The sequence below is a fragment of the Enoplosus armatus genome, chromosome 22, assembly GCF_043641665.1.
Source record: "Enoplosus armatus isolate fEnoArm2 chromosome 22, fEnoArm2.hap1, whole genome shotgun sequence".
NCBI classification, from domain to species: domain Eukaryota; kingdom Metazoa; phylum Chordata; class Actinopteri; order Centrarchiformes; family Enoplosidae; genus Enoplosus; species Enoplosus armatus.
In genome coordinates this window covers 922,812-948,623 of record NC_092201.1, presented here as the reverse complement: position 1 = coordinate 948,623, position 25,812 = coordinate 922,812, and the positions used below count along the sequence as shown (strand labels likewise).

At 39.9% G+C, this 25,812-nt stretch overlaps 2 protein-coding genes across 2 annotated transcripts in view; one reads left to right on the top strand and one right to left on the bottom strand.

Annotated features, from left to right (window-relative positions):
* phf21b (PHD finger protein 21B) overlaps nucleotides 1–2,305 on the bottom strand; it is a 66,157-nt gene extending 63,852 nt beyond the window's left edge. The window contains exons 1-2 of the mRNA XM_070929158.1: nucleotides 2,252–2,305; nucleotides 1,478–1,543 (exon numbers count right to left, since the gene is read on the bottom strand). Coding sequence (XP_070785259.1) covers nucleotides 1,478–1,543; nucleotides 2,252–2,305 — 120 coding nt within the window. The remainder of the gene's footprint in view (nucleotides 1–1,477; nucleotides 1,544–2,251) is intronic.
* Nucleotides 2,306–17,712: 15,407 nt separating this feature from the next.
* Nucleotides 17,713–25,812, top strand: nup50 (nucleoporin 50). The gene is made up of 8 exons (XM_070929015.1): nucleotides 17,713–17,850; nucleotides 19,210–19,288; nucleotides 19,691–19,771; nucleotides 19,944–20,148; nucleotides 21,615–22,265; nucleotides 23,285–23,369; nucleotides 23,926–24,044; nucleotides 24,884–25,812. The coding sequence occupies exons 2-8, from the start codon at nucleotides 19,220–19,222 to the stop codon at nucleotides 25,081–25,083; spliced, it is 1,410 nt and encodes a 469-aa protein (XP_070785116.1). The 5' UTR covers nucleotides 17,713–17,850; nucleotides 19,210–19,219; the 3' UTR covers nucleotides 25,084–25,812.

Genomic DNA, 25,812 nt, shown 5'->3' with positions numbered 1-25,812 from the left:
ACTGGAACAGTCCTGTGTGGATTTGTCATTTAAGACTAATTTAAGAGAAAAGCAGCGGTTCATACATGTGCGGAGGAAAAGTAAAGGTCACATTTTGCTGCTAAAAAGGAAGAAAAAAATGAGTATAGTGTGTTGTGATTAAAAACATCGGCGTGCAGTGCTGACTGGGCTTTCTGTCTCTCTTTTCCCTGCCACCCCTCCCCCCTCCAAACCAAAAACAGCATCAAAGCAATCAAAATGGTAATGTTAGGCATGAATGGGGCCCATCCCCCCTCCTCCTCCACCTCCTCCTCCTGCATGAAACTCTGCAGACTTTTTTCCTCTCCATGTTAGAGGGGGGAAGAAACCACCCCCTTTCTCTCTCAAAATGGAAGCTTCCACTACCAAACTGAAAGAAGAAGAAGGGGAAAGAAAATACACACTACAACACAAACAACAAGGATTTAGATTCAGGATTCAGGCCAGCACCATGACTAGAGGCTGGATTAACAACTGGATGCTGCTGTGTCTTGCTATTGTCTTACTATGAGGCTTTTTTACATACAGCAAGTTTAATGGGTTTAACTGTAACTGCAACAAATCAAGGCGCTGCTCCAAGTGCTTAGAAACTGCATTCCACAGGAAATGGGATCGATTAAAGTCAAGCAGGGGGAAGCAGGCCTCTAACACTTAAAATAAAACACATAACAACGAGTGGCGAAATAAAAATCGACCTATTTTCCTTGAATTCTTCTTCTTGCTAATGTGGGGAAGTTGTGTGCGCTGCTGTCGGGCTGGGACCGACCGGCGGGGCGGTGCAGCAGGAGCCGGAGCAGCCGGAGGAGCTGGCCGCGGTGCTGAACACCGCTGCTGCCTCTCTCAGCATCCATCCAGACCCGCAACTGCCCGGCTAACCACTTAGCTTCAAATCCACTTGCTTCAAAGTTAATATAGGACACCGTTTGCTAGCTATAAAGATAGTAAAAAAGTGAAAGCGTAATCGTGGGCGAATCAAATGCACCGCTGTGGTCACGTGACTGAGAAGAAATAATACCACCAGACTAAGTATAAAGTAACAAAACCGGGGTGTTTAACGGTGTAAAAGACGTTAAAAAGCACCTCCACAATGCTATTAACGGTTAGTTTAACCGACTAAACTTCAGCGATAATGTTTCAAAAAGTCAGAGCCGGATAGTTAGCTGCTCCTTTATTAGCCTCCACCGTTACTCTCCAGAAACATGTCGACCTACTCAAAATGGACGCTAAAATTTTTCAACATTACACAACTTTGAGTGCCGAGACAAGAACCGGAATGAAGCCCGCCGGTTAAGCTAGCTGTGCTACCCGCCAGAACACAATAAACAGGGTTTTAACAGTGCACTTTTACATCCACCATGTTGTTATGGCTAGTTGCACCGGGAGAAGAGCTTCCACAATGGGCACAGAAATGGCAAAAACAATCCTCAAAGCGAAACAGACGAAACATATTGGAGCTTACTTGTTTATCGCTTAGGGCTGTTATTCTTGTTTGCCTGTCGTGCAGCTGTCTCTTAAGCTCTCCATCCTACAATTGAACAGAACACATTGACAGTGTAAATGACCATTTTTTTTTGACACAACAATGAAACTTCACACCACATATGACGGGATAATTTTTTTCCAGCAAAGTCACGACGAGGGTTAGCTAAAGCTGCCAAAATAAAAATGCAGGCTGGCTAACTAGTAAGCTAGTGATGTTAACGGAAAAGAAGAAGAGATTTATGCTGATAAAGTTTCTCGCACACTCCCCAATCCGCCTGCCCAGATCGTATAGCTGAGAAGCTTTCAGGAAAATATAACGTTTACCTGTGGGTCTTGCTTCATCTGTGCAACTAGTTTGTAAACGATGGAGGAGTGAAATGGGAATTACAAAAGTGTCTCAAGTTAGTATGTAAGGGAGGAACAAAGCGGTGATGATAGCCACAGCGACTCAGTTTCTTGCACCTCATAAATATTCAGGTCGCGTCCTGATCGCCACACAGCACCACCGCATTACCACTCCAGATTCTTGTTGCTCGGAGAAAAAGACCCACGACAATTAGCCAAAGTGCTGTGAAAAGTACACTTAATCGGACTTGGAAGTGGACGTTGTGTCGCCAGCAGACATTATAAGCGACATGTCGCATAGTTATTCCCTCGGAGTGTTAACCTCTCATCCCTTCAGATTTTCCCCCTCCTGCTCTCACTTGCTCATAACACCAATAAGGGTAGAATAACACGATGTTTCATTTACCTGATGACATTGGATTTCTACTTTCAACGCCTCTTGCAGGCCTTGTAGTTCCATGTTCCGACCAGAAAAGCACTTTTCTCCCACTTTCGACGCGGCCGAGACGAAGTTTAAGTGAATTAAAGATTTTTTAAAGCGACAATAACAATTGAAAGAAGAACTACTCAGGCTGCAAAGCAAGTTCTCGCTTCTTTTACAGGCTAGGACTCATCACCCACTTTCCGCCCGTCTTCAAAAGTGCTCCAAACCCGGCAGAAAGAGCTCAGGCCCCGGACGGGTCCTCTCCAGATTACGGCCGAACGTCGAAGGGTCCGACGGGGAAGCGGGTTAGCTTTTCTTTCGATAATTTTAAGTTAAAAAACGGGGACTATATTTTGTCCGAGTCCGCGGCTTGATTTCACTTTGCCTGAGGAAAAGTTGCGCTTCGGCTGTCAATGGTAATTCTGAAGTTCCCGGATGGAGCAGAGAGAGCAGAACCCCCCCCGCACACACAGATCGGGCATGCGCAGTGAGCCAAGGGAGCCACAACTACTTGAACACTGTATTTCTGATAAAAACTCATGTTTTCACTCTATAATAAAACTACACAAAGATGATGGAATTATAGAGCCAGAGGATCCATATAAGGAATCATCAAAACTTAGTCTTATTTATTTATAGTATAAGGAGCCAAAAGACTACCAACCATATGTTATACTAACCACACAATAATAATAATAATAATAATGATAATATGTGCAATTATACATACATATATAAATACAAATTCATCAATGTAACAAAACAATTCCATTAATTTTACATATGGTGAACATAGACATATACAGTGCCTTAGACTGTCCTTATTCCAGTAGTGCAAAGTCAAAACGTCCATTATTCAAGAACTGTAGGCCCATTTAAGTGCACTTTAGACGCCTTCCCAAAATGCATCCTGACATATTTATTATCTTTGGAAACTTTGGGATCTCCATTAGAATTTAAAATAAAGTTATGTGAGTTTGAATAGTGTTTGTAATGAATGACATACCGGTGTTAAAATACATTATTAAAATGTGTTATGATGGGGCAATTATTTCCATTTTATGCTACTAAATACTTTCACACATTTTATTGCATTTTTCTTACTGAGATATTGTTGCTTTTCATAATGTAATAATATTAATACATTTTCATAATAAAAACACCTCTTGTGTCAATGTTTTGGGTGAATTTTATTTACAATCATTACATGTAACAAGATATTAATCACCATATTGTATATTTTCCTGCATCAGGTTACCTAAATACAACACTACATGTCTCATGTACTTCATAACCTCGTATTACTTTCAACATGCCCATACATTATCCCAGAATCCCATTCTTGAGAGAATGAGAATCTGCGTCTGTTTTAAAGTAATGAAAAATCAAACTACATTTATCTAACAGAACTCCTTCCAAAACCAGGAGCTAGTGGTTGCCTGTTGTACCTTATATTGTATGAGTCATATTTGGATATTTATCAACTGTTTCCTGTTCATCTGTAGTATACAGAGAATCATTCTATTCTCCCTATTGTATGCATTACACATAGTCATACTGACTTTACTTGGTTCTCAAGGGAAATCTGGCTTTATGCCATTCTCAAAGTAATCTTTAACTTGCCGATACCTAAAAAACAATCCCGGTTTAATTATTGCTGGCTTGTAGCTGTTGAGCCCCTATTCGGGCCCAGTGTTACTACACTTTCATATGAAATTATGTCATGAACATCATTTCACAACCTCAAAGTCTTTTTAACCCCTAATCTGAGGCCCAAGGGTCTTTTCCAGGAGCCAGGGAGATTATTTGTCCAAACCATAAATTGTGATAATCAATACCTTCTGAGATGATTAATACCTTTTGTGTGGTGTGAACGTTGATTTGCCTTATTTAACATTTGCTTGCCATCCTCAAATGTCAACCAATTCTAAAATAATTTGGTAAGTAGGGCTGCAACCAAGGGTCATTTTTCATTTTGGATTAATTTTCATTTAGTTTTGTTAATGAAATGTCATGAAATCAGAATATTCTTGAACTAGTTTCTTTTTCTAAATAACCTAAAAAGGCTGGTCAGACATCTAACATTATTCATCTGCTGTGAAGTCTAGCATTAACAAGAAGAGAAAAAATGGCAGCAGCAGCTTCCACAGCTACAATCACAACTAAGTGAGACAGACAAGGAGGACGTGGGAGATAAGAGAATATAAAATATGTCGATACACATGAAGCCTCGAACAAAACCTGCCCAGTTGTAGTTTTTGCCTCTTCAAACACAAAGAGGCCAAATGTGGCAGTTTGTTCTCAGAAATCCAGCCTCTTTTCCCCCATTTCTGTCAGTCTGACCCCCGCCACCTCCTCCTCCTCCTCCCGCCCTTAGGACACAAGACGAGCTGCTATTGGTCCAAACTGCTGGTTCAGTGCGCGAGGGACGAGAGGGGGCGGGAAGGGCCAGCCAATCGGGAGTTGCGAACGCGGAAGGACAGGAGGGCGAACCAATGAGCAGAAGAGGGGTCTCAGGAGGGCGGGGCTGCACGCTGGAGTATGTGATCTGAGAGTTGATGAAGACCAGATATGGCAGTTAGTGTTAGAATTTATTGTTAACTCGACAGCGAATAACTTCACTACAGTTTTAAGCACAAATTATCTCGATATGAACACAACACGGCGGTTATGTGTGTGTTTCTGAATGTTTGGAGACAGAATAGCGGCCGACATTTTGACGGGTGAAACAGAAAGTAGCACCATGGACAGAGGCAGCAGCTCGGGGGACTCAGACACGGACATTACTATTCTTCCGACGCTGCTATGGAGCCAGCCGCCAGCTCTGAGCTCCACTCTGGTTATTAATACAACACTTGAATCCGAGGGGGAAGTCCCCAAGCCAACATCCATAAATACAGGCCTAGATGGTACATAAAGCCTTACAGTAAAGTTGTAGTTTGTACTCAGCTTGCAGCGTTGACAGAAAGTAGTCCCTCCCTCCCCCCGTCCCTCCGCCGCCGCCTGCCCGCTGAAACCCTCCCCCACCCCGGCCAGGTCTGCTGCTACATCAGCTGCTACTTTTCATTTCACGGCTCAGCGGTGAAACTCTTGAAGTCTTCTCTGTGGTGGCTTTCGATTCCAAGCTGCTCCGAGTTTTTCAGCCCTGCTCGCTCTGAATGGACGCAGACTTCAGATGTACTGTAGCTGCTTAGTGTTGGTGGGTTTTATTATCTTTTGGCTGTATGTCTGCAGGGCCGGAGCCAGAAACACTGAGGTCAAACCAAGTCCACCCGTTGTACCCCTCAGCCCCTGTATTTTACTATGTGGATTATATATTATCTGTTAGATGTGGTGTTTCAAAGCACCAGGAATAAGATTCATTTCATTATTGTGTTGGGCTTTTTACCAAAAAGAACCACAAAACACCTCATTTTGTTTCCTTGTGGCTGCATCAGTCCTCCCCAAACATGTGTGGACACCTGAGCATATACTCCAACACCAGCTTTCCACCAGAACACATACATTTAGCTATAGTGGACTTCTGAAGATGATCACGTGTGTATTTTATTTATAAATGATACAACATCAATAACAGCTAAATCATCCACCATGAAGTCCTGTAAAAATGTAGGTATCCATCATCAGTGTGATTTTACAACTGTAGAAGTATAAAGTGACATAAAATAAGAATACTCAAGTACAGTTTTGAGGTACTTGTACTTGAGTAAATGTACTTAGCTACTTTCCACCACTGCAAGCGAGTCACATCTAACTGTAACGTCTATCTGTTCTGGCACCATGAAAGCTGATGTTAGAGGCCTGTCACGTCAGAGAATGGAGGTGCATGAAGTGTGATTAAAGCTCTCAGGAGAAGCATAAGAAGAATAATCTCACCACAAGTTACATTTAGTAGCTTTTCTGGAGCTTTCAGTCATATCACCTAATATCATTGTCTTATATCATATTACAAGAAAAAAGTCCTTAAAGTGCTCGAGAAATGGAAATTTAAACATCTACAATTCCACAACAACTGAAAAAACTCCACCTGCAGATGAAGATCATGTGGTATGATTGAAAGTAGCTGAACAGCTACTAAATGTACCTTGTGGTGACTTTGAAGCTCATCTCCCAGCAGAACACTGAGCAGACACTGAATAAAGCATTACTTTATGTTGTTGATAATCTGTTTTTAGACATTTGTTTTCAATTATCTTCATTGAAAGTACAGTCAGAGGAAGACATGCAGGAACTCAGACAGATTTGATATCAGCTGGACATTAGTTTTATCTTATAGTCTACCTCGGGCCAGGCCTGGACCGGCCATCTGTCAATACTGGCAAACTCCAGTGAAGCCTGGCCGATCCTGGACCCAGCCTGGGTCGTCACTCACAGGAAATGTTTAATGAGGAATATTTGGAAAACAAGTAACGTACAGCCGGCTGCTTCACTGGCTACAGAAATGGACTTACGGAACTTTTATTTTGGTGGTTTATGAGGGAGGCGTTAGTCTGCCACAAAGCTGACTAAAACAGAAGTCTCAGAAACACGAACGCCCCTGAATGCAACACCACAAAATGGAGTGAAGTACTAACAAACAACAGGCCAGTTATATTCAGTGGTGGAAGAAGTACTCACATCCTTTACTTAAGTAAAAGTACTTATCCCACACAGAGAAAATACTCCACTACAAGTAAAAGCGGAGTATTCCACACAAATATAAAACATCATATATAATAGTTAAACACTGACAGGTACAGATACTTGCTGCTAATACTAGCAGTATACAAAAAAACAACAGTGGCAAACCACTCAGCAGTGGTGGAAGAAGTATTAAGATTTTTTACTACAATTCCAAGACAATGTACTTAAAGTATTAAAGTAAAAGTACTCACTATGTAGCCAAAATGGGCTATGTCAGTGTTACATTATATATTATACTATTAGATTATTATTATGGATGCAGTAACATGTAAGATGCATTTTCATATTGTAACTAGCTGCAGCAGTTAATGTTATCCATGTTTCATACTGTTGGGTGATTTCATTTACTGTATAACAGTACGTGTTGTGTTTTACACTTTTAACGTTTTGCTGCTCTTAATTGTGCAAATCAGTTTCCTTAAATATTCCAGTTTGTGTTAAAAGTAGTTTGAGACGCTGGAATCAGAAACGGCTGCTCTGTGAGGAAGTAGATTGTCCTTATTGACGAGCAGCTCTTAGTGAGCGATGATAAGCCGGAGGGTTGGAGATTAGAAGGTTTTTCATTATTTGTCCTGAATATCTTCTGTTCTATGCTGCAGTATAATTAAGAGCAGATAGAAAAGCACATAGCCTGAAAGATAAATTAATATGAGGGAGTGAAGCCAGAGTGCTAATCTTCCAACTCAGCCATGAACCTTCTCATTATGTCACTACAGCGCTTCATGTACCTGCTGCTTCACACGGAGTACTTGTGTGTTTTGTAGCATTAATATGAACGTGTGTGGTACAAACAGCAGCAGCGGGGTTGACAGTTAAATGTGGCCTAATATCAGCAGAGACACTCCATCACTGAAGTGCTGCTCTGACATTTTTATTTGGTCTTCCAAATGGATGGTTGGCAAACTGCGTCGCACCATGCAGACGGAGCAGGAGCCAAGAACATATCCTTCACTGCTGATGAAAAGATACACTGACATTTGTAAGGATTGTGTCTTTGGGCTTATGAGAGGTTGACATAAATGTCAGCCAAGTGCAGTCAGAGAGCTGGCAGCAGAGAGCAGAGAAAACACTGCATTCCTCTACCTACAAAAACACAGACCTGCTATCAGTCTGTACACTGTGCTGTGCTGTAAAACCACAAAGGAGGTACAGCACTTGAGTAAATGAACTTTCTCTCACTGTTTTAATTTCTGTCAAAGCTACGTTAGCACTCCAGCTGTTAATGCAGGTTGATTTGAAAAAGCTGTACTTGTCAAAATTAAGAATAAACATATTCATTTTGAACTGACATGAATAGAAACCAATGACAGGAAGGAAACATGTTAAAACAATGTAAAACACCCCAGAAGCCTTTTAGGATGTAAACTACTGCTGTTCTGCTGACAGTGTAGTATTAGAGTGAGTATTAAAGTGCTACCTGTATTATGTGACATCTCAGGCGGCACTTTCCAAACAACACCAACCTCTCTGAGTTAATTGTTGCTCTGCTGAGGCTGTGACCCAGTTCTCTCACTCAGAGCTTCTTTCACTTCACCAATAAACAAACACAAGTTTTCCTGCGAGTGGTCTCAGCTCGGTTCTGGCTACCAGCCGAGCACATAACCGAGCTATTCTGCAGCGCCGGGCACAAAGAAACAGCCATTGAACGAGTCGCATTTGAACAAAAATAAGGCGGCTGCAGTCCCATTCTGCGACTGTGAATGGGAGAAAAATGTATTGTTCAGCTGGAAATCGTCATGCGGAGATAATGTGCTGACATAATAATGATTCATTGTGTTTTTGTGTGTCAGAAACATGCAGCATAGCAGGAAGGGGGCAGCCAGTGCTGAAGGATATCTCATGTTTTTGCACTCTTTGTTTTGCAGATTTCTTTGAAGTAGCTGCAGAGAATTACAAAGGAAAAAAAGTCTCTCTCATGTAAACGAACAACAGGCAGCATGTGATTAGATTTCTACAAGCTGCAAAGCAATAATTATCAGATGGTTAACAGGCCTGAGGAGCTCCACAAGCTAACATTTAACAATTATGTTTGATTTCTCTGTGTATTATTACCAACATGAAATATACTATTCACAAGCAGTTCAGCAACAAACAAGAGGTGTGATGGAGTCAAATAAATGTAAACAAAGCTGCATTGAATGAGCACCAAGATGGAGAGAAATCTCCATTTAACATGAGGACAAGCTGCAGTTTTACTGGAGGAAGTGAAACATTTAAGTCTCTGCAAAAACTATTTACAAGAGAAAAAGGTCATCTTGGATTCACAGTTGAAGCTTACAAGGACACGTTTATGGCTGAGACGATTACTCAATGCACAGAAAATTAATATGCAGCAATTTTAATAATGATTAACGTAAATTTTAAAGGAAAGAAAAAGAGCAGCTAACATTAGTGGACATGAGCTACCAGCAGACTGAATATGCTACAGACCACAAAGCTAATATAACATTACCTGGCCTAAGCCTCTGGTATTCCAACATCACCTACTGTATCAGGCCATAAAGTTAGCATTACATTAGCAGATCCAAGCCTGCACTCAAACTCAACTTTCATTCACTGGTTAAGATCCACATCAGCTAGCTGTTAGCTGCCCGACGTGTCAGTACACACAGTGGTACAGTCTGTGTCCAAGCTTGAAAACAACAGGGCCCCACAAGGCCATTAACAAGTTAATCCACACTGCTCAGCAGCTAGCGATGCTATGTTACTTATGCTAACTTACATGTTGCTAGCATGAATCCTCAAGACAAAGATAAGTTTGGCCTTTCTAACGCATGAATCAGGTCACACAAAAATGACATTCAAAACACAAAATGATTGAAGTGATCCATAAGTGTGCTAGCATAGCTAATGATCACAGCAGCAAACAAACCACCCGTAACACCACAGCACCTCCAGGTTTACGATCCTGCACCTGTTTACCTTTTACTCCTGTCAGCCACAGCCTCCACTGGGACTAACTGCAGTGTCGGCCATGTTTGTTACTGCCTGTTCAAAGCTCCGCCCTCTGAGGTCACCTAACAAAAGTACAGTTCTGATTGGCCTACAAGTTCCCAAACCTCCAACCTCCACAGGGTGGACTTTACTTTCCAACATCTGCTGCTTACTTAACTTTATCAAGTACATTTACTTGAAGAACTGTACTTACAACTACTAGTACTTTGCTTGAGTATTTGCAATTTATGGTACTTTAAACTTATAATAACTAAATTCTTTTTAGCCCATTACGTTTATCTGACAGGCATTGTTAGTACTTTGATTTTACATGTGGTATTACTACTTTTACTTGAGTAAAGGATCTGAGTACTTCTTCCACTACAACATTAGGTAATGTTACTGTTGGGCAGGTTTCTCTTTGTGTTACATGCTGTTAGCAGGATTATTCTGACAGCTTTAAATTCCCTCAAACTGCAACAAAAAACCTCTTTTCTGATCCAGCGGTGACGCAGCTCTTTGGGAACAGACACTCGCTTGTTCTAAGTTTGAGGATTTAATAGGAATGAATTATTAATCAGTATAATTCAATCATCTCAGTGTGATTGTTCTAAACTCCCTTTAGTGTTTGCCAAGCCACTTCATATTAAACCAAACAGACAGTTTGTAATCAGGCGGCTTTAGAGAGTCTGACGGGCAAATTCATTTATCAGATGGATATTTCCCCAGGTGGAGGATCAGCTTCACAGGCTGTTATGAGCTCTGATCCAGAGCAGCAGGGAGGAAGAACTCCCAAAAAACATCAGACAGCGTGCTGTTAATGCTGCATCCAGCAGTGAAGCATCAAAGACACAATTCATATAGCTGCTGCATCTGTATCAAACACGACTGATGAATGACTACAGGCCGTTGTTCTTAAAGAAACATTCATTCTTTTACTTTGAAACCTGCCTGTTTCTCTCCGGGGTCAGTGGGTTGGAGGGTATCTCAGCATGCACTGAAACACCCCCGACATTAGTGACAACAAACTAGCATACAAAGCATTTCAACCTGCTGAGATTGCAAACTTCTACTGCCAGTGTTTATAGATGAGTTTTCACTCATAACAAACAGAAAGCGAACACATAAAAACCTGCAGAGCCAGAGGCAGAGACACACTTTCTGTGCAGTTTGGGTGAAAACTCAATGTTGTGTGTGAAATTGCTCTCAGAAGGACAATCAAACTTTTATAGCTATTGTTTATTGTTCACAAAAGAACCTGGCAAAAGCTGTTGAATGTGTTCTGACTTCAAGTTGATGCTTTAAAACCAGCAGAAGAAGAACTGTCAACAATGACAGATGGAAAACACACGTATGATTATTATTATAGCATTGATATGTTGTTGATGAGACTTTCCCCTCTAAACTTCTCAGATGACTTCATTTAAATAACTGTTGTGAATCCCAAAGAGATCCATTTTTCTATTAATATTTTGGACTGCATATGTGTGTATCAGAACACTGATACAGTTTAGTACTAGCTAACTGTATATAAAGCAGTTAAACTAGCTAACTGTATATAAAGCAGTTAAACTAGCTAACTGTATATAAAGTAATTAAACTATCTAATTGTATATATAAAGCAGTTAAACTAGCTAACTGTATATAAAGCAGTTAAACTAGCTAACTGTATATAAAGCAGTTAAACTAGCTAACTGTATATAAAGTAGTTAACTAGCTAATTGTAAAGTAGTTAAACTAGCTAACTGTATATAAAGCAGTTAAACTAGCTAACTGTATATAAAGCAGTTAAACTAGCTAACTGTATATAAAGTAATTAAACTAGCTAACTGTATATAAAGCAGTTAAACTAGCTAACTGTATATAAAGTAATTAAACTAGCTAATTGTAAAATAGTTAAACTAGCTAACTGTATATAAAGTAATTAAACTAGCTAACTGTATATAAAGTAGTTGAAACTAGCTAACTGTATATAAAGCAGTTAAACTAGCTAACTGTATATAATGTAGTTGAAACTAGCTAACTGTATATAAAGTAATTAAACTAGCTAATTGTATATAAAGAAGGTAAACTAGCTAACTATATATAAAGCAGTTAAACTAGCTAACTGTATATAAAGCAGTTAAACTAGCTAACTGTATGTAAACTGTACTGTATCTAATTGTATATAAAGTAGTTAAACTAGCTAACTATATATAAAGCAGTTAAACTAGCTAACTGTAGATAAAGCAGTTAAACTAGCTAACTGTATATAAAGTAGTTAAACTAGCTAACTGTAGATAAAGCAGTTAAACTAGCTAACTGTAGATAAAGCAGTTAAACTAGCTAACTATATATAAAGCAGTTAAACTAGCTAACTGTAGATAAAGCAGTTAAACTAGCTAACTGTATATAAAGTAGTTAAACTAGCTAACTGTATATAAAGCAGTTAAACTAGCTAACTGTGTATAAAGCAGTTAAATTATCTAACTGTATATAAAGTAGTTAAATTATCTAACTATATATAAAGCAGTTAAACTAGCTAACTGTATATAAAGTAGTTAAACTAGCTAACTATATATAAAGCAGTTAAACTAGCTAACTGTATATAAAGTAGTTAAACTAACAGTAAAATGCTGCTTTAACATTGATGCATCAGTATTAACAATCTCAGATGTCAGATAGAATCAGATACAGTATGTTCAGATAATATGTCTGTACTTTTACTTAAATCGTATTTGTCATACAGGTCTTTTACTTGTAATTGAGTATTTTTGCATATTTGCTGTATTGTTTTTTTATTTAAATTGAACACTCCTTCCACCACTGTTTCTGTAACTTTGTTAATCAAATCAACTTAAGTAGGTACAATGTACAGACTTGAGTTACTGTGAAGAATATGTTCAGATTTTGAATACAATAATCAATATTTCACTTATTCACTGTATTTTTGAACTCTACTAAAGGGCCAGTTTGGTAAACTGATTACAGCCACTAATAACTATTAATGTACATATAGCATGTGAGTGTTCTGTTGTTGTTTTTATGAATGAATACATTGAACCTTGAGCCCAAACATAGACCATGAAAAAATAAGTAAATTAGTGAAAAATCAAACTTTCTCATCCTTATAGTGTATGAAAATGTTTTGACTCCCAGATTTCACACAAAGCAAATTAAATAATGTTTGGCAGTTTTATTGTGAACTACTGTTGGTTTGGGACTTTTAAAGGCTGAATCTCTTGATGGATTGACAGAAGAGTTCATGTGATTATAAACACATGATTTTTTATTATAGGTGGTAGATTTGTCCTTTGTTATTCCCTTTAGTACCACTCTTAGCCACTAGAGGTTGTTTTCCTCCCAGTACATTGAAACCTCAGAGTCCATGCAGAATCCAGTTTAAATTTCCTCAGAAAAGAAACAGATACGATTTTTTTGAATGTCTCACCTTTTTTTAAATGGATCCAGCATTTTGGATCATTAAGAACATCAGTTCTGCTGCCTTTTAATTTGTCACTGTTGTAATTGCTGTCCACACAGCCAGTCAATTAATTCAACCTAATTATAGCTCCATTTGCAAACGCCTAATTGACACGTAGATCTGTCTGCTGAACGGGCAATTAGAGATGAGATGCATGAAATATTGCATGCATGAAATAAAATGATGGCAAGATCTTAATGATTTAATCAAATATAATAATTAATTAGAAGTAGGAATCGGAAGGCAGGTCTGCAACTACAAGATGAGGTTATTAAGAGAGGTGCTCATTTTTATACACACAAAGTAAACAAATTACATTTCCCTTGATTTTAAAACCTCAATCACACCAAACTCCATACGGAGAAGAAAGGATTTTATATTTAGTTTCATTTAAGCTTTATTTTACTGACAGAACAAGACTTTCTTGGACAGGTAGAAGGTCGATACTGGAATCAGTTAATAAATGGTGGATGGATTCATGAATTAATAAGATTAAGATCGTAGAAGATTACAGTGAATGGATGTATGTACAATAAATGAATTAATGAATAAGTAATAAATAAGTGAATGAATTAATGAACAAACTGCTAGATTACCTGGTGAATTAATTAATTAATTAATTATTGAATAAATATGCCAATGCCACTGATGAATGAAGTGAATAAATAAGTGAATGAATAAATTAACTAAGAGGCAACAGCAAATGAATTGGTAGTTGAGTGGATTAATGAATGAATGAGTAAATTGCCTAATGAATAAAGCTAATGATGGAATGAATACGTGAATAAATAAGAGAATTCATTGGTTGATTAAATTAATAAGTGAATGAGCGATTGAGTGATTGAATGAATGAATGAATGAATGGATAAAAAATATATAAGGAAACAGATGAACTAATGAATAAATGAGTGAGTGAATTAATACGTGTGCATTAATGAATGAAACGATTAATTACTTGTAATAGTGATTACATAGATTAATAAGTGAATGAATGAATGGGCATATAAAGAAAGAAAGAATGAATGAATACTGAAATGATTAATAAGTGAATGGATAAATGAATAACTATATGGAATAAATGAATCAATGATGAATGAATTAATATATGGAATAAATGAATCAATGATGAATTAATGAATTAAATATAGGCCTACAAGTTAATGAAAGAATGAATGGATGAAAATATGGAATAAATAAACAAGTAAATGAAAGAATGAATATGAAGGTTCAGTAAAGACCACACTGAGCACTGTGCAGAACTCCATTGTATTTTTGTATTCATTTTAGACACGTCCCCTCCGCTCTCAGGTACAGTCACTTTAAACTGCCCCCTGTGTTGTGTTGTTTGTGGATCTCGTGGTTTGCGTTCCCTCATCTCACCTCATCTGCAGTAATCGCTGATGTTCAACATCCCTTCCCGGCTGTTGATCAATAGCTTATCAGCTCCCTCAGGGAGACGCCGGCTTTGATTCTGCTCACAGCTCTGAAGTTTGGTCCCACACAAACCGGCCCCGCTGAGCCCTGAGGGCCCGGACCGACGCGCTGTGAGCCCCCCCGGCTGCTCCAGGCTTCAGTGGACCCCTGCTGAGAGGGTGGCCCCATACTGAGCCGAGGGGCCCTCCATCTTATCAACACACTGTTATTCACTCTGCACAGCAGGAAGGAGCAGCCTCTATTAAACCAGCAGCCTCTGAAGGGGATGGTACAAATCCTCGACATGATGAAGAGAAAACCTGCTCAGGATTCATAACAAACATCTGTTGTTAGGGGAGAAATTACTTTTAAAAATGCTGTAATTGAATGTGATCCAGAGTTTTGCAGAATCGTCCAAAATCAACATTCTTGTCTAACGATTTAGTCGCAGAAGATCTTTTAACAGCAAATCTGAGGCTCCGTGAGGCTGGACATTTAGACACTGCTAAATGCTAATATCAGCATGCTCACAGTGACAATGCTAATGATGTTTATCAGGTATAATGTTTACCATGTTCACCATTTTAGTTTAGTGTGTTAGCATGCTAACATTTGGTAATTAGCAGCAGAGTCCAGCTGAGGCTGATGAATGTCATTAGTTCTGCAGGTGTTTGGTCACCTGTGGTTGTCGAGTGATGGATGAACAGACATCTCCATCTCTACAGTCGTGCTGCGTGAGGCTAAAAAAGAGCAGCTTTAAGTCTCGTCGTTGCAATGAGGTCAAAGGTTCAGTACCATTCAGAGACTAAAACCAGAACCTGTACTTGGTGGATGGATACACTGCTGTCTGTCAGGAAATAGATGGGTGGGTGTATTTTTGAGCTTTGGACAGAGCAGGCTAGCTGTTTCCCTTTGCTTCCAGTATTTATGCTAAGCTAAGCTAACCATGTCCTGAATCCAGAGAGGAAATAAGCATATTTCCCATAATGTTGGACTTTAACATTTTGAATGATATTGGGAATGTTGTTTTACACTATTGACAGAGAAACCATGAATGTTGTTGGATTTCACACTACTGTATCTCGTGTTTATTTCTCTTTTTGTACTTTAATTTGTACAATCTGAACTCTTTCTAGCATGTCGATAACAAATAAAAACATAAAAATGGTCAAATATCAGAAAATAAAATGCTGGATTTGATACCAGCCTTTATAAAAAGCTCCCATCAGTCAGTGAGATGTGTGAGGCTTTAAAGAACCCCTGCCTCTCTCAGCCTCACATGTTGGCTGGCCTCTTCCTGCTACATTATACAGGTTTTCTCTTTTTTCTACTGCCAAGTCTTTCCATTTTCTCCTCGCCAGCTGGTCAAGGGTCTCCTGCTGCCGCTAGGGCCCACAGCTCACTTCCTACTTTCTCCAGCACCTGTTCCTATTTGGCAAGGCCGACCGGGATCCTGAAAGCTTGGAGATGAGCCATCTGCTGCCCAGCTCTGCACCATTTTACCCCCAATCCCTCGAGTCTCTGCATGCATCCTGATTTTTTCTCTTTTTTTCCAGCTCTGAAGCACACAGCACTGCTGAAAGATGGAGTAAAAACTGAAATGGACTGGCTGGCAAATCACAAAATCACCATTTAGCTAAAGGGAAAAGCTGCGAGTATGCAGGTTAAATCAAAGCAGGACTCATGTAGCAGAGCTCATTGACCTCATGCAGGTGGAGTGACTGATAACTGACATTTTACACCTCAGATCGTGAAAGTTCCTGACCTTGATGTAGCAACAATGGCTTATTTCTAATAGACATTGTTTATCTCAGATATAATGTTTTCAAGCTTCTAAGGCTGAGAGATAAGTTTCATGTTACCCTTTAAGAGTTGTTATAATGTCCAATACGTGACTTGGTGGCACTATGATGAAATCTTGCATCTTTAAAGCGTTCGATATCAAACTTATCCCCCAAACCTGTCAACTTTAAAACACATTTTGAAAATAAACTATGTCTACTAGAGAAACACATTTAAAAAATTACATTTTTGTCAATGTCAAAATAACTTTCAGGATTTGAGATGAAAAAATGACAAACTTGTTTAAGGATTAGTTTAAAGAAATACTTTTCTCTCTCTCCAATGTTTCTTCAAAAATCTCAACAAGATGTCAGGAAAAGTTTGTTTTTGTCAGCAATGTTAACATTTTGGATTGTTAGCATCATATGTAAATTATTATTGTTGGCTGAATAAATAGTTTGACTATGTTTTGTGTCCAAAATATAAACACAGCATGCTTTTTCTACCCTAATTCCCACTACAGATGCATGTGTTTAATTGCTGATTTGAACATGTGTGGAAAGTTGAGACTGAAAAAGCACAGAACCCAGATCTTCTTGTTCTCCCCTCATGTTTATCTATGCGACGGTCAGTCTCTTTCCAGTAGTGGAAGTACTCAGATATTTCACTTAAGTAAAAGTACTAATACCACAGTGTATAAATAATACTCTCTACAAAGTCCTTTTTTTACTTAAGTAAATGTACAAAAGTATTAGCATCAAAATATACTTAAAGTACCAAAAGTCAAAGTACTCACTATGCAGAATGGTCCATTTCAAAATAATATATATTATATTATTGGATTATAATTATTGATGCATTAATGTGTTTATCACTTCAATGTTTCAGCTGGTAAATGTGGGGCTGATTTTAATACTTTATATACTACTGGGCATCTTAATCTATAATAATTTATCATAATTTATATTAAACTGTTAACGGTATTTCTGCACACTTTAAAATATCTACTTTTTCCTGGCAGCTTGTACTTGTATTTGAAAAAAGTTGTCAGTTGTTATGGACTACAACTCCCATGGTAAAGGGAACGTTGTGTCTGCTGCGCATGCGCGAAGAGGTGGGGCCCGCGAGCCGCGAACCCATGCGGATACACCGCTATGTAAAATGGCGGCGTGAGAGAGGCTCGTTCAAAACACAGCGGTTTTTACCTGTGACGGTGGTTAGCTAACGTCTCTGAAACGGTCTGCGGTACGTGGAGCTGTCTGAGAATCATTCAGAGGTAGAGGTCGGAATTTACATTCCAGAAAAGGTACGTCAACTTTAAATTCATTAAACATTCAAATCAGCCTGTATGAGCAGCTAATGTTAGCCTTCAAACTGCATTTAACATGACGTTAGCTGCTAGCTGCTAATGTGTGTGTGGGCCCGGTTAGCGTGAACCTGCCGTTAGCTCACCGGCTATCAGCCTGAGGATGGACGTTAGAGACCTGAATGAACATATTAGTAGGCTTTCAGCGCTGCGCTGGTAAGAGTTAACTATTCTACCCGGTTAACTGTTAATCTGACTGAAAGGTTAGTTATCATCTTCTCTGAGTTGTGGAACTAACGTTACTTAATGCTTGTTAGCCAGAAAGCAAGAGCTAACTAAGTAACGCTAGTAACTGTTACCCGGGTGAAATTCTCCATGGCAGTTTTATGTATGTGGGGGGCTGAGTGGGGAACAGGTCTGTAGCCGACTCTTTAAACCTCAGACCACCACGTTACTGGAGTGAAAGGTGTTTGAAAGAGCTGGATTATTGTCACACACCGGCATCCAACGACATCCTTCCAGAATATTCTTACATCACACCGACACTGATGGCAGCTGCTGTGGTTTGAACTCACATTTCATTACTTTCATTACTTTCATTATCCTAATGTTAATGACCTCCTCTGCTAATGTACAGTGTTTGTTGCAGGACAGGATCATTGTGCAATATCCCAGTACATATTGGTCCAAATATTTAGGCTCAGTAGTTTAGTTTATTCTATATATTCTTATTATTTATGGCTTCTTATTGTATTTTGTTGATAACATTCAACACATTTGTTTTGTCATTTCTCTGTCTGTCTAAATGGAGTTAAATATTATATATATATATATATATATATATATAATATAATATTTAAATGTCTTTTACGACCAACAATTCAAAACTCAAGCTATTTAGTGTTCAAACATAGAAGACTAATAAACCAGCATATATTCATGTTTGAGAAGCTGGAAATCTTAATATTCTGTCAATGAACTAATGGATGAATGAACCTGTTGGTGTGTCGTATGGTCTCTCTAATTATAATAATATTAAGGGAGAAGTATTCAGATGCTTTTATTTAAATAACGGTAGTAATATTAAAAATAATAATCATGAATTCAAAAGTGAAGGCACTTATCACCAGGCAGACAACATCCTGTCAGTGTTTATGATATTATTATTCTATTATAGCATTTTGCTTTCCAGGTGCAGCTAATTGTATGCATTTTATATACTGTTGGGAGGTAAAAAAGAATATTTCTTTCTGAATCGTAGAGTAGTAGAAGTATAAAGTAGCATACTGAACTCCTGGCTGCTGATGAACTTCTTAGATGAGATGGTGGCCTGCTAACTGTGCTCGTTCTGTGTTACAGAGCAGGTGGGATGGCGAAGAGGATTGCTGATAAAGAGCTAACGGACAGGAACTGGGATCAGGAGGAGGAGGGAGAGGAGGTGAGTCACATAAACACAGACATTCAATAAATTCAGACGAATGCTAACAGAAATATTCTTGTACAACCTCAAATAACAAACATGATCATTGATGTTGGTAACAAGAGAGTGGTTATTATAAACTGGTAAGAGCAATAACCAGTAGAAGGTGAGGTAAATGGTGTTGCATCCTTTTGTTTTTGTTAGTTAATGATCTTTAAAGATGTACTCCCGGGTGCATTTGTAGCATCTCCAAATTCACCCCCAGTTTACAGCTTTTTACTCCTGAACAACTGTGGGTTTTTGTTTGAAACTGGACTGTGATGATTCAAAACGCCAATATAAATGAAGTGGAAGAGGGAGAGACAAGCAACCAGAGTTCAGATATCTCGTATGTTATTGATGCATGTTGTCCTCCATCAGGCCGGGACGTTTTCAGTTGCAAGTGAAGATGTGTTGAAGAACCGGGCCATTAAGAAGGCCAAACGCAGAAATATTGGAGAGGTAAAACCAGAAACGTCAGCATATTATTTAATATAACTTGTGTTTGAGATATTTAGTAAATAACAATCTGCTTTCTGTGTCCATAAATCGATCTTAGAACGTTTTTTAGAAATTATAAAGATCATACATTTATTCAGTTTTGTTCATGTCTAAATGTTTTCCTTTGTTTCAGGCTGAGAGTGGAGGAACCTTTAAAGGTTTTAAAGGGTTTTCTTTGGCCTCGTCAGCAGCGAGTGGAGCCTCGACTCCAACAGCATTTTCTGGTTTTGGTAACGGAGGAGGCTTTAAGGGCCTCAGCGGTCTGACCAACGGAAACAGCATCAGTCCGTCATTCGGAGGTTTCTCATCTCCTGCTGCAACATCCACCGCTACACCTGGTGAGAACTGTTGGCTTCAGTGTGACTCTGCTGATTGTTGTTGTTGAACTTTAAATATCAGCCAATAAAGTTAGAGGTGTGGTTTTTATTAGTCATGAAGGAGTGACTTTCTACTGGTCAAACAGACAGAACAACCACCGCTGGGCTGGAGCGGCTGTGGCCATGACACGTTAAAACAATCCAGTGTGACTGTTTGAGAGGGAGAGCAGTATATGTGCCCGACAAAGAGGAAACTCTGAGGGGACACGTTGTTTGCAGAGGAGAGTGAGGCTAATAATGTGTTGGTTTGTGGAGCTTTAATTAGTGCCCGTCTGCAGGGATCAGGTGGACCGTGACGTGGTCAGAGTACTGCTGATTGTACTCTAACAATGATCCAAAGTTTTCTCCTCCACGGTTATTTAATAAACTGCTATTATTTCTGTTATATTTGGCGTTCATGGCGTAGATGCCCTCTGTTAAAATGGCGGAGGATGTTCATAATCTCTTCTCTGGTGTAAGAAGCGCAACAAAACAGTCTGCACCAACACACTGAGGCAGCCATCTTTAATTTCATTCTTTGATCACAGCATGAGATACCAGCACCAATAAAACAGCTGATTCAGGGAACGTTGGCAGGTGTTTTCTAATGTTTGTGTTCATTTTCACAAAACACGAAAGCCGTCACTCATCACGTCATCGCTGCAGCTTTTCGGTTCTTTCATATTTTTTTGTTGCTTACACTCCTGATGTTCATGATAATAATATGATGATAACAATAACCAATAATTATCTGTTTGTTGTGGTCGATACTGATTTAACAGTACTTCAAGGCTACAGTTTTAATTTAGTTATATTTACAGGCTCGAGGAAAGACGAGATGTAGTTATTGTAAATGTTAACGAATATAACAAATATAATTAGCACCCTCTCTGCTTATTGTACAGCATGAATACACAGACTGATGAGAGGTTACCGAAAGCTTCATCACTCCTCTAACATGATCTCTGAGAACGTTATTATCAGCTGATTGGAACAAAAACAATGATGTCATTGTCTCTGTTATTGGCCACCGATACATCGTTCATCTCTCCAGGCTGATATCGGTTATTGAAGTCGACTTTGGCATCATGTGTTGTTTTATTTTCAGGATGCCGTTTCTTCGCCTTTAAACTGGATTGTGACCTGATTTCAGATCAGTTGAACATTGTATTGTATTAATATTGTATATTACATTAAGGGTCGTGCTCTCTGCTGGCTGGTTCCAGTCGGCTGTTGACATGTAATGGAGTTGAAAATCTGCTCCATTGTCGAGGGTTCTCGGTTTGGTATTGGTGTAATGGAGCTGAATCGGGGGGGGGGGGGTCTGTGTGTTTGTGTCTGGCTGCTCGTCGTGTCGCTGCAGGGCAGGATGGGGTGCTGCAGAGGGGGAGGGGGCCTAGCCTCATCCAGCTGCCGTCACACTAACGCTTCTCCCTCCGTCACCTCAGGTCTAACATTCAACGGCCCCACCTCCGCCAAGCCCACCGCTGACATCACAGCCAAGCAGACCAATGGCTCCGCCCCGAGCCCGACTCAAAGCTCGAGCTCCTGCAGCAGCAGCAGTGTCGGCAACAAGGAGTACAGCCGGCAGCTCACCGCTCTCAACTGCTCGGTGCGGGACTGGATCACCAAGCACGTGAACGACAACCCTCTGTGTGATCTCAACCCCATCTTCAGGGATTATGAGCGGCACCTGGCCAGCATCGAGCGGCAGTATGGAGCCGGGGCTGCTGACGGAGGCTCCGAGGAGAAGAAGCAGGGAGGGATGCTGCCAGCCGCAGCCACCCCTCCTCCTCCTCCCTCATCTTCCTCCTCCAGCAGCAGGAGCAGCTCGGCGGCTCCGGCCGCCGCTTTGTTCTCCTTTGGCAAAAACACGACAGAAGACTCAGCCCGGGACAAAAGCAGCACCGGCGTCACGTTTAACTTTGGTCAGAAGGTGGACAGCTCGGTTCTCGGCTCCTTAGGGTCCAAATCGACTCCCCCCAGCTTCTCCTTCTCCTCCAGCACCTCCTCCAGCCAGACCTCCCTGTTTGGAGCTCCTGGATCTGCTGCCCCACTGTCCTTCAGCGGGAAGAAACCTGAGGACGTTAAGCCTGCAGGTACATCGTTTCAGCCAAAAGTGCCAAATATATTCGCTGGTTCCAGCTTCTCCAATGTGCTGCTTGTTTTTCTAATATTTGATAGTAAATGAAACATTGTTGTGTTTTGAACTGTCAGTCGGACAAAGCAAAGCAACTTAAAGACATCACTTTGGACTCTGGAAAGTTGTCACTGCTTAATGAATCGAGAAAATAATCACTAGTTGCAGTCGTTGTTCCGTCCATTAAATGAAGATGAAGATGAAGAAACCAGTAAAATAAATGAGATTTATCGATCCAAATTGTTGCAGATCATTTTCTGTCAATAAACTAGATTCTTTCGATTAATCGGTTAATTGTTTCAGCTCAAGCTAAAACCTCATGTTTTTTTAATGTAGTCTGGTTAAACAAATAGTACTTTTCATTCTTTTTTCCTTCTGGATTAATTTGTGGTACGGTCACTGATAGTTGATTAAGATTCAGTCGGAGGGATTCAACACTGATGTTTAACTCCTGGAAGAGCGAACAACAACTGGGAACCCAATGATATTCAATTTACTGTCATATCAAAGTAAAACAGGAAGTTATGTCAAAAGGCTGGAAGAAGCAGTGACACTGCAGTTAGTGTCTCTCTTTATTTGGTTGAATTGTTAATTAATGAGTGTGAATATAGTAAAGAAGTCGCCTTTGTCAGTTTGTAATTAACAGACAGAAACAATCATCTGTATTAAGGAGATTAAAGAAGGCGTCATGTCAAGTAAGGCTGCAATTAACGTTTATTATTATTAATAGAAGATATATTATTTTGACCATCGGGCCAAAACCTAAAGATACTTTAAGGATATCTTCACATTTGGGAGGTCACAACCAGTTTTGGGCTTAAAAAGGATTTAATTCTGATGAATATTCTGTTGATCGACAAGTCGTTTCAGCCTCCTTGTTTTTATGTTTTGATTTTTCTCTGGAATCAGAGACGGTGAAGGTCACATGACTCCTGACAGTCTGATTACATAGAAAATGTTATTTTTTTCTTTCTGCAGACGAGAACGGAGATGAAGAGTCGGAGGAGCCGCCCAAACCTGAGGTGAAAGAGGTGAAAGAGGACGACGCCTTCTACTCAAAGAAGTACGTGTGTTGATATGATGCTGGCACCGTTTTACCTGCAACCTCTCATTACAGGTTCATTATATCTCAATCAGTTTCCTCTTCCCAAAGTTTACTTTTTAAAGCCTTAAGGGGAAAAATTTGATTTTACATTGTAGAAATGTTTTGACCCCTGAGGTTTTTGTTGGGGGGGGGGGGGGGGGCAATAAAAAGATATAAGACAACCAATAAAGAAATAATGGATTAACTGTAACTGACTACATTTGTATAATATAATATAAAAGACCTCACAGAGCTTCTCTGAGTGTATTTATGAGAGAATCTAGAAGGAAAAAAGACGTCTGTCACATTCTTTCCATTTAAAGTAATGTTTGTTCCACCAGATTCCATTTAAAAAAACTGAGATTTTAGCCGTCAGACTGTGATGTAATCAAATATGCTTCGTTCCTGAAGTTGCTGTTTATTTATCTTTCGTCAGTTTTATTTGAAATGTCTTTTTGCTTTGTAGAACATGTGAACATGAACATGCCGTCACTAATAGATGTGATGTTAATGTGTGTTCACTTGTTTCTGTCAGGTGTAAACTGTTCTACAAGAAGGACTCAGAGTTCAAAGAGAAAGGAGTGGGAACTCTGCACCTCAAACAGATGGAGGAGGGAAAAACTCAGATGATCATCCGCGCCGACACCAATCTGGGTAATATATATACCCCCCCCCCCCCCCCCAAGACCTGCTGAAGGATCCCCAAATAATTAAGTCCTATATTGTCATGGTGATGCAACACGCTGAGGTCATACAGCACTTCCTGAATGCACACGAGAGCTGCAACTACTTTGATTTGATGATGATGATACATCCTCTTTATCTGCTTTTTATTTTGTCTTAAAATGTTGAAAAACGCCAAAAACTCAAAGTTACTCAGCTGACGGGGACAAACTAAACCTGTTTGTTCTTAAGTGTTCTGTCTCCACTCTGTCCTGTAGAGACAGTCGACAACCTGAAGGTGATAAATCATTTAAACACTCAAATATTCAAAGGACAAACTCCCAGACACAGACCCCCCCCCCCCCCCCCCCCCCAGTCTGTAAGTCAGACTGTCAAACAGCTCCACCTGCTGGTCCAACAGAGGAACACTTGACTGTGTAGCTCACAGGTGTCTTAAATCCAGCCACCGTTCATACAGTAACGTTGCCGTGGTAACGCTGGTCCTGCTCAGGATCATCCAGTCCTGACTGCGATCCACATGGTTTTTGGCGTTTTTTTTTAATATTTTGGTTATTATAAAAGCTATTATTAACAGATGAAAAATGGTCGTTAAAATATTTGAGACAGTTTAAAATGTGTTTGGAGGTTTTGTTTGGCAGAAATGAATCAGCATCAAAAGCTCAACCACTGAAAGGAGTTGAAGTTGAATTTAAAGTAAAATGAAGACGTCATTTGTCGTCATTTGCTGACACTTTATAGACTAAAGGATGAATCTGTAATGAAAGCAGTTGAAGTGTTGAAACTAAACCTGGATCTCTGGTCCTCGTTAGGAAACATCCTGCTGAACATCATCGTGCAGGCGTCCATGCCGTGCTCTCGGGTCGGGAAGAACAACGTGATGGTGGTCTGCGTCCCCAACCCGCCCGTCGACGACAAGAACACCAGCAGCCCCGTCCCCCTCCTCATCCGAGTCAAGACCGCCGGGGACGCCGACGAGCTCCACAAGACCCTGGAGGAGAAGAAAGGCTGAACCCGGTCATCCTCGGACCCTCCAGACTCACCGAGCTCACCCCTCCGGTTCTATCACACACTCATAAACACACAGTCCTTCATCATCCTGGTAGATCACGTCTCCCTCAGTCTCTCAGTCTCCACAATACATCGGTCGTCATACTGTGAAACATGTTGCTTTATTTTGAATCCCAGACATCAGAGCAGGTCGTCGCTCTTCGACTCGGCTACATTCCTCCGGTCCGACGCTGCTGCTGTTTTTATTAGAAACAGAACGATGTTCTCATCAGTCGCTGTTTGATTTTACTGTTTTAATTTGGTCGTCGAGTGACTGAACGTGCGAATCAGATGAATTATTATTGTGTGACATCTACGATCCTTACCACTGAGTAAATAAAGGTCCAGTCGATTTGGTTTTACAAATTAAATACTTGCAGTAACCGTTGATTTTTTAGGACTTTGTGCGTCTGCTGAGTGTTCTTCGCTCTGGAAACTATTTATTGTGTCGGCAGGATTTGTACTCTCACTGATTGAACCTCGTGTGAATGTTTCCCGCTGAAGAGCTTCTGAGAAGGGTGTGAAACAGACCAGCTGTTCTTAGTTTTTATTTTCTGTAAACATGGACTCTGTTGTTTTCCAAGTGTCCTTTGTGTGGCCTTCGGTTCGGCCGTCGAGATCAGGCATGCTGTCATCGTCTGAGAACATTTGTACAGACATTTATTGGGGAATAAAAGGAAACAAACCACCA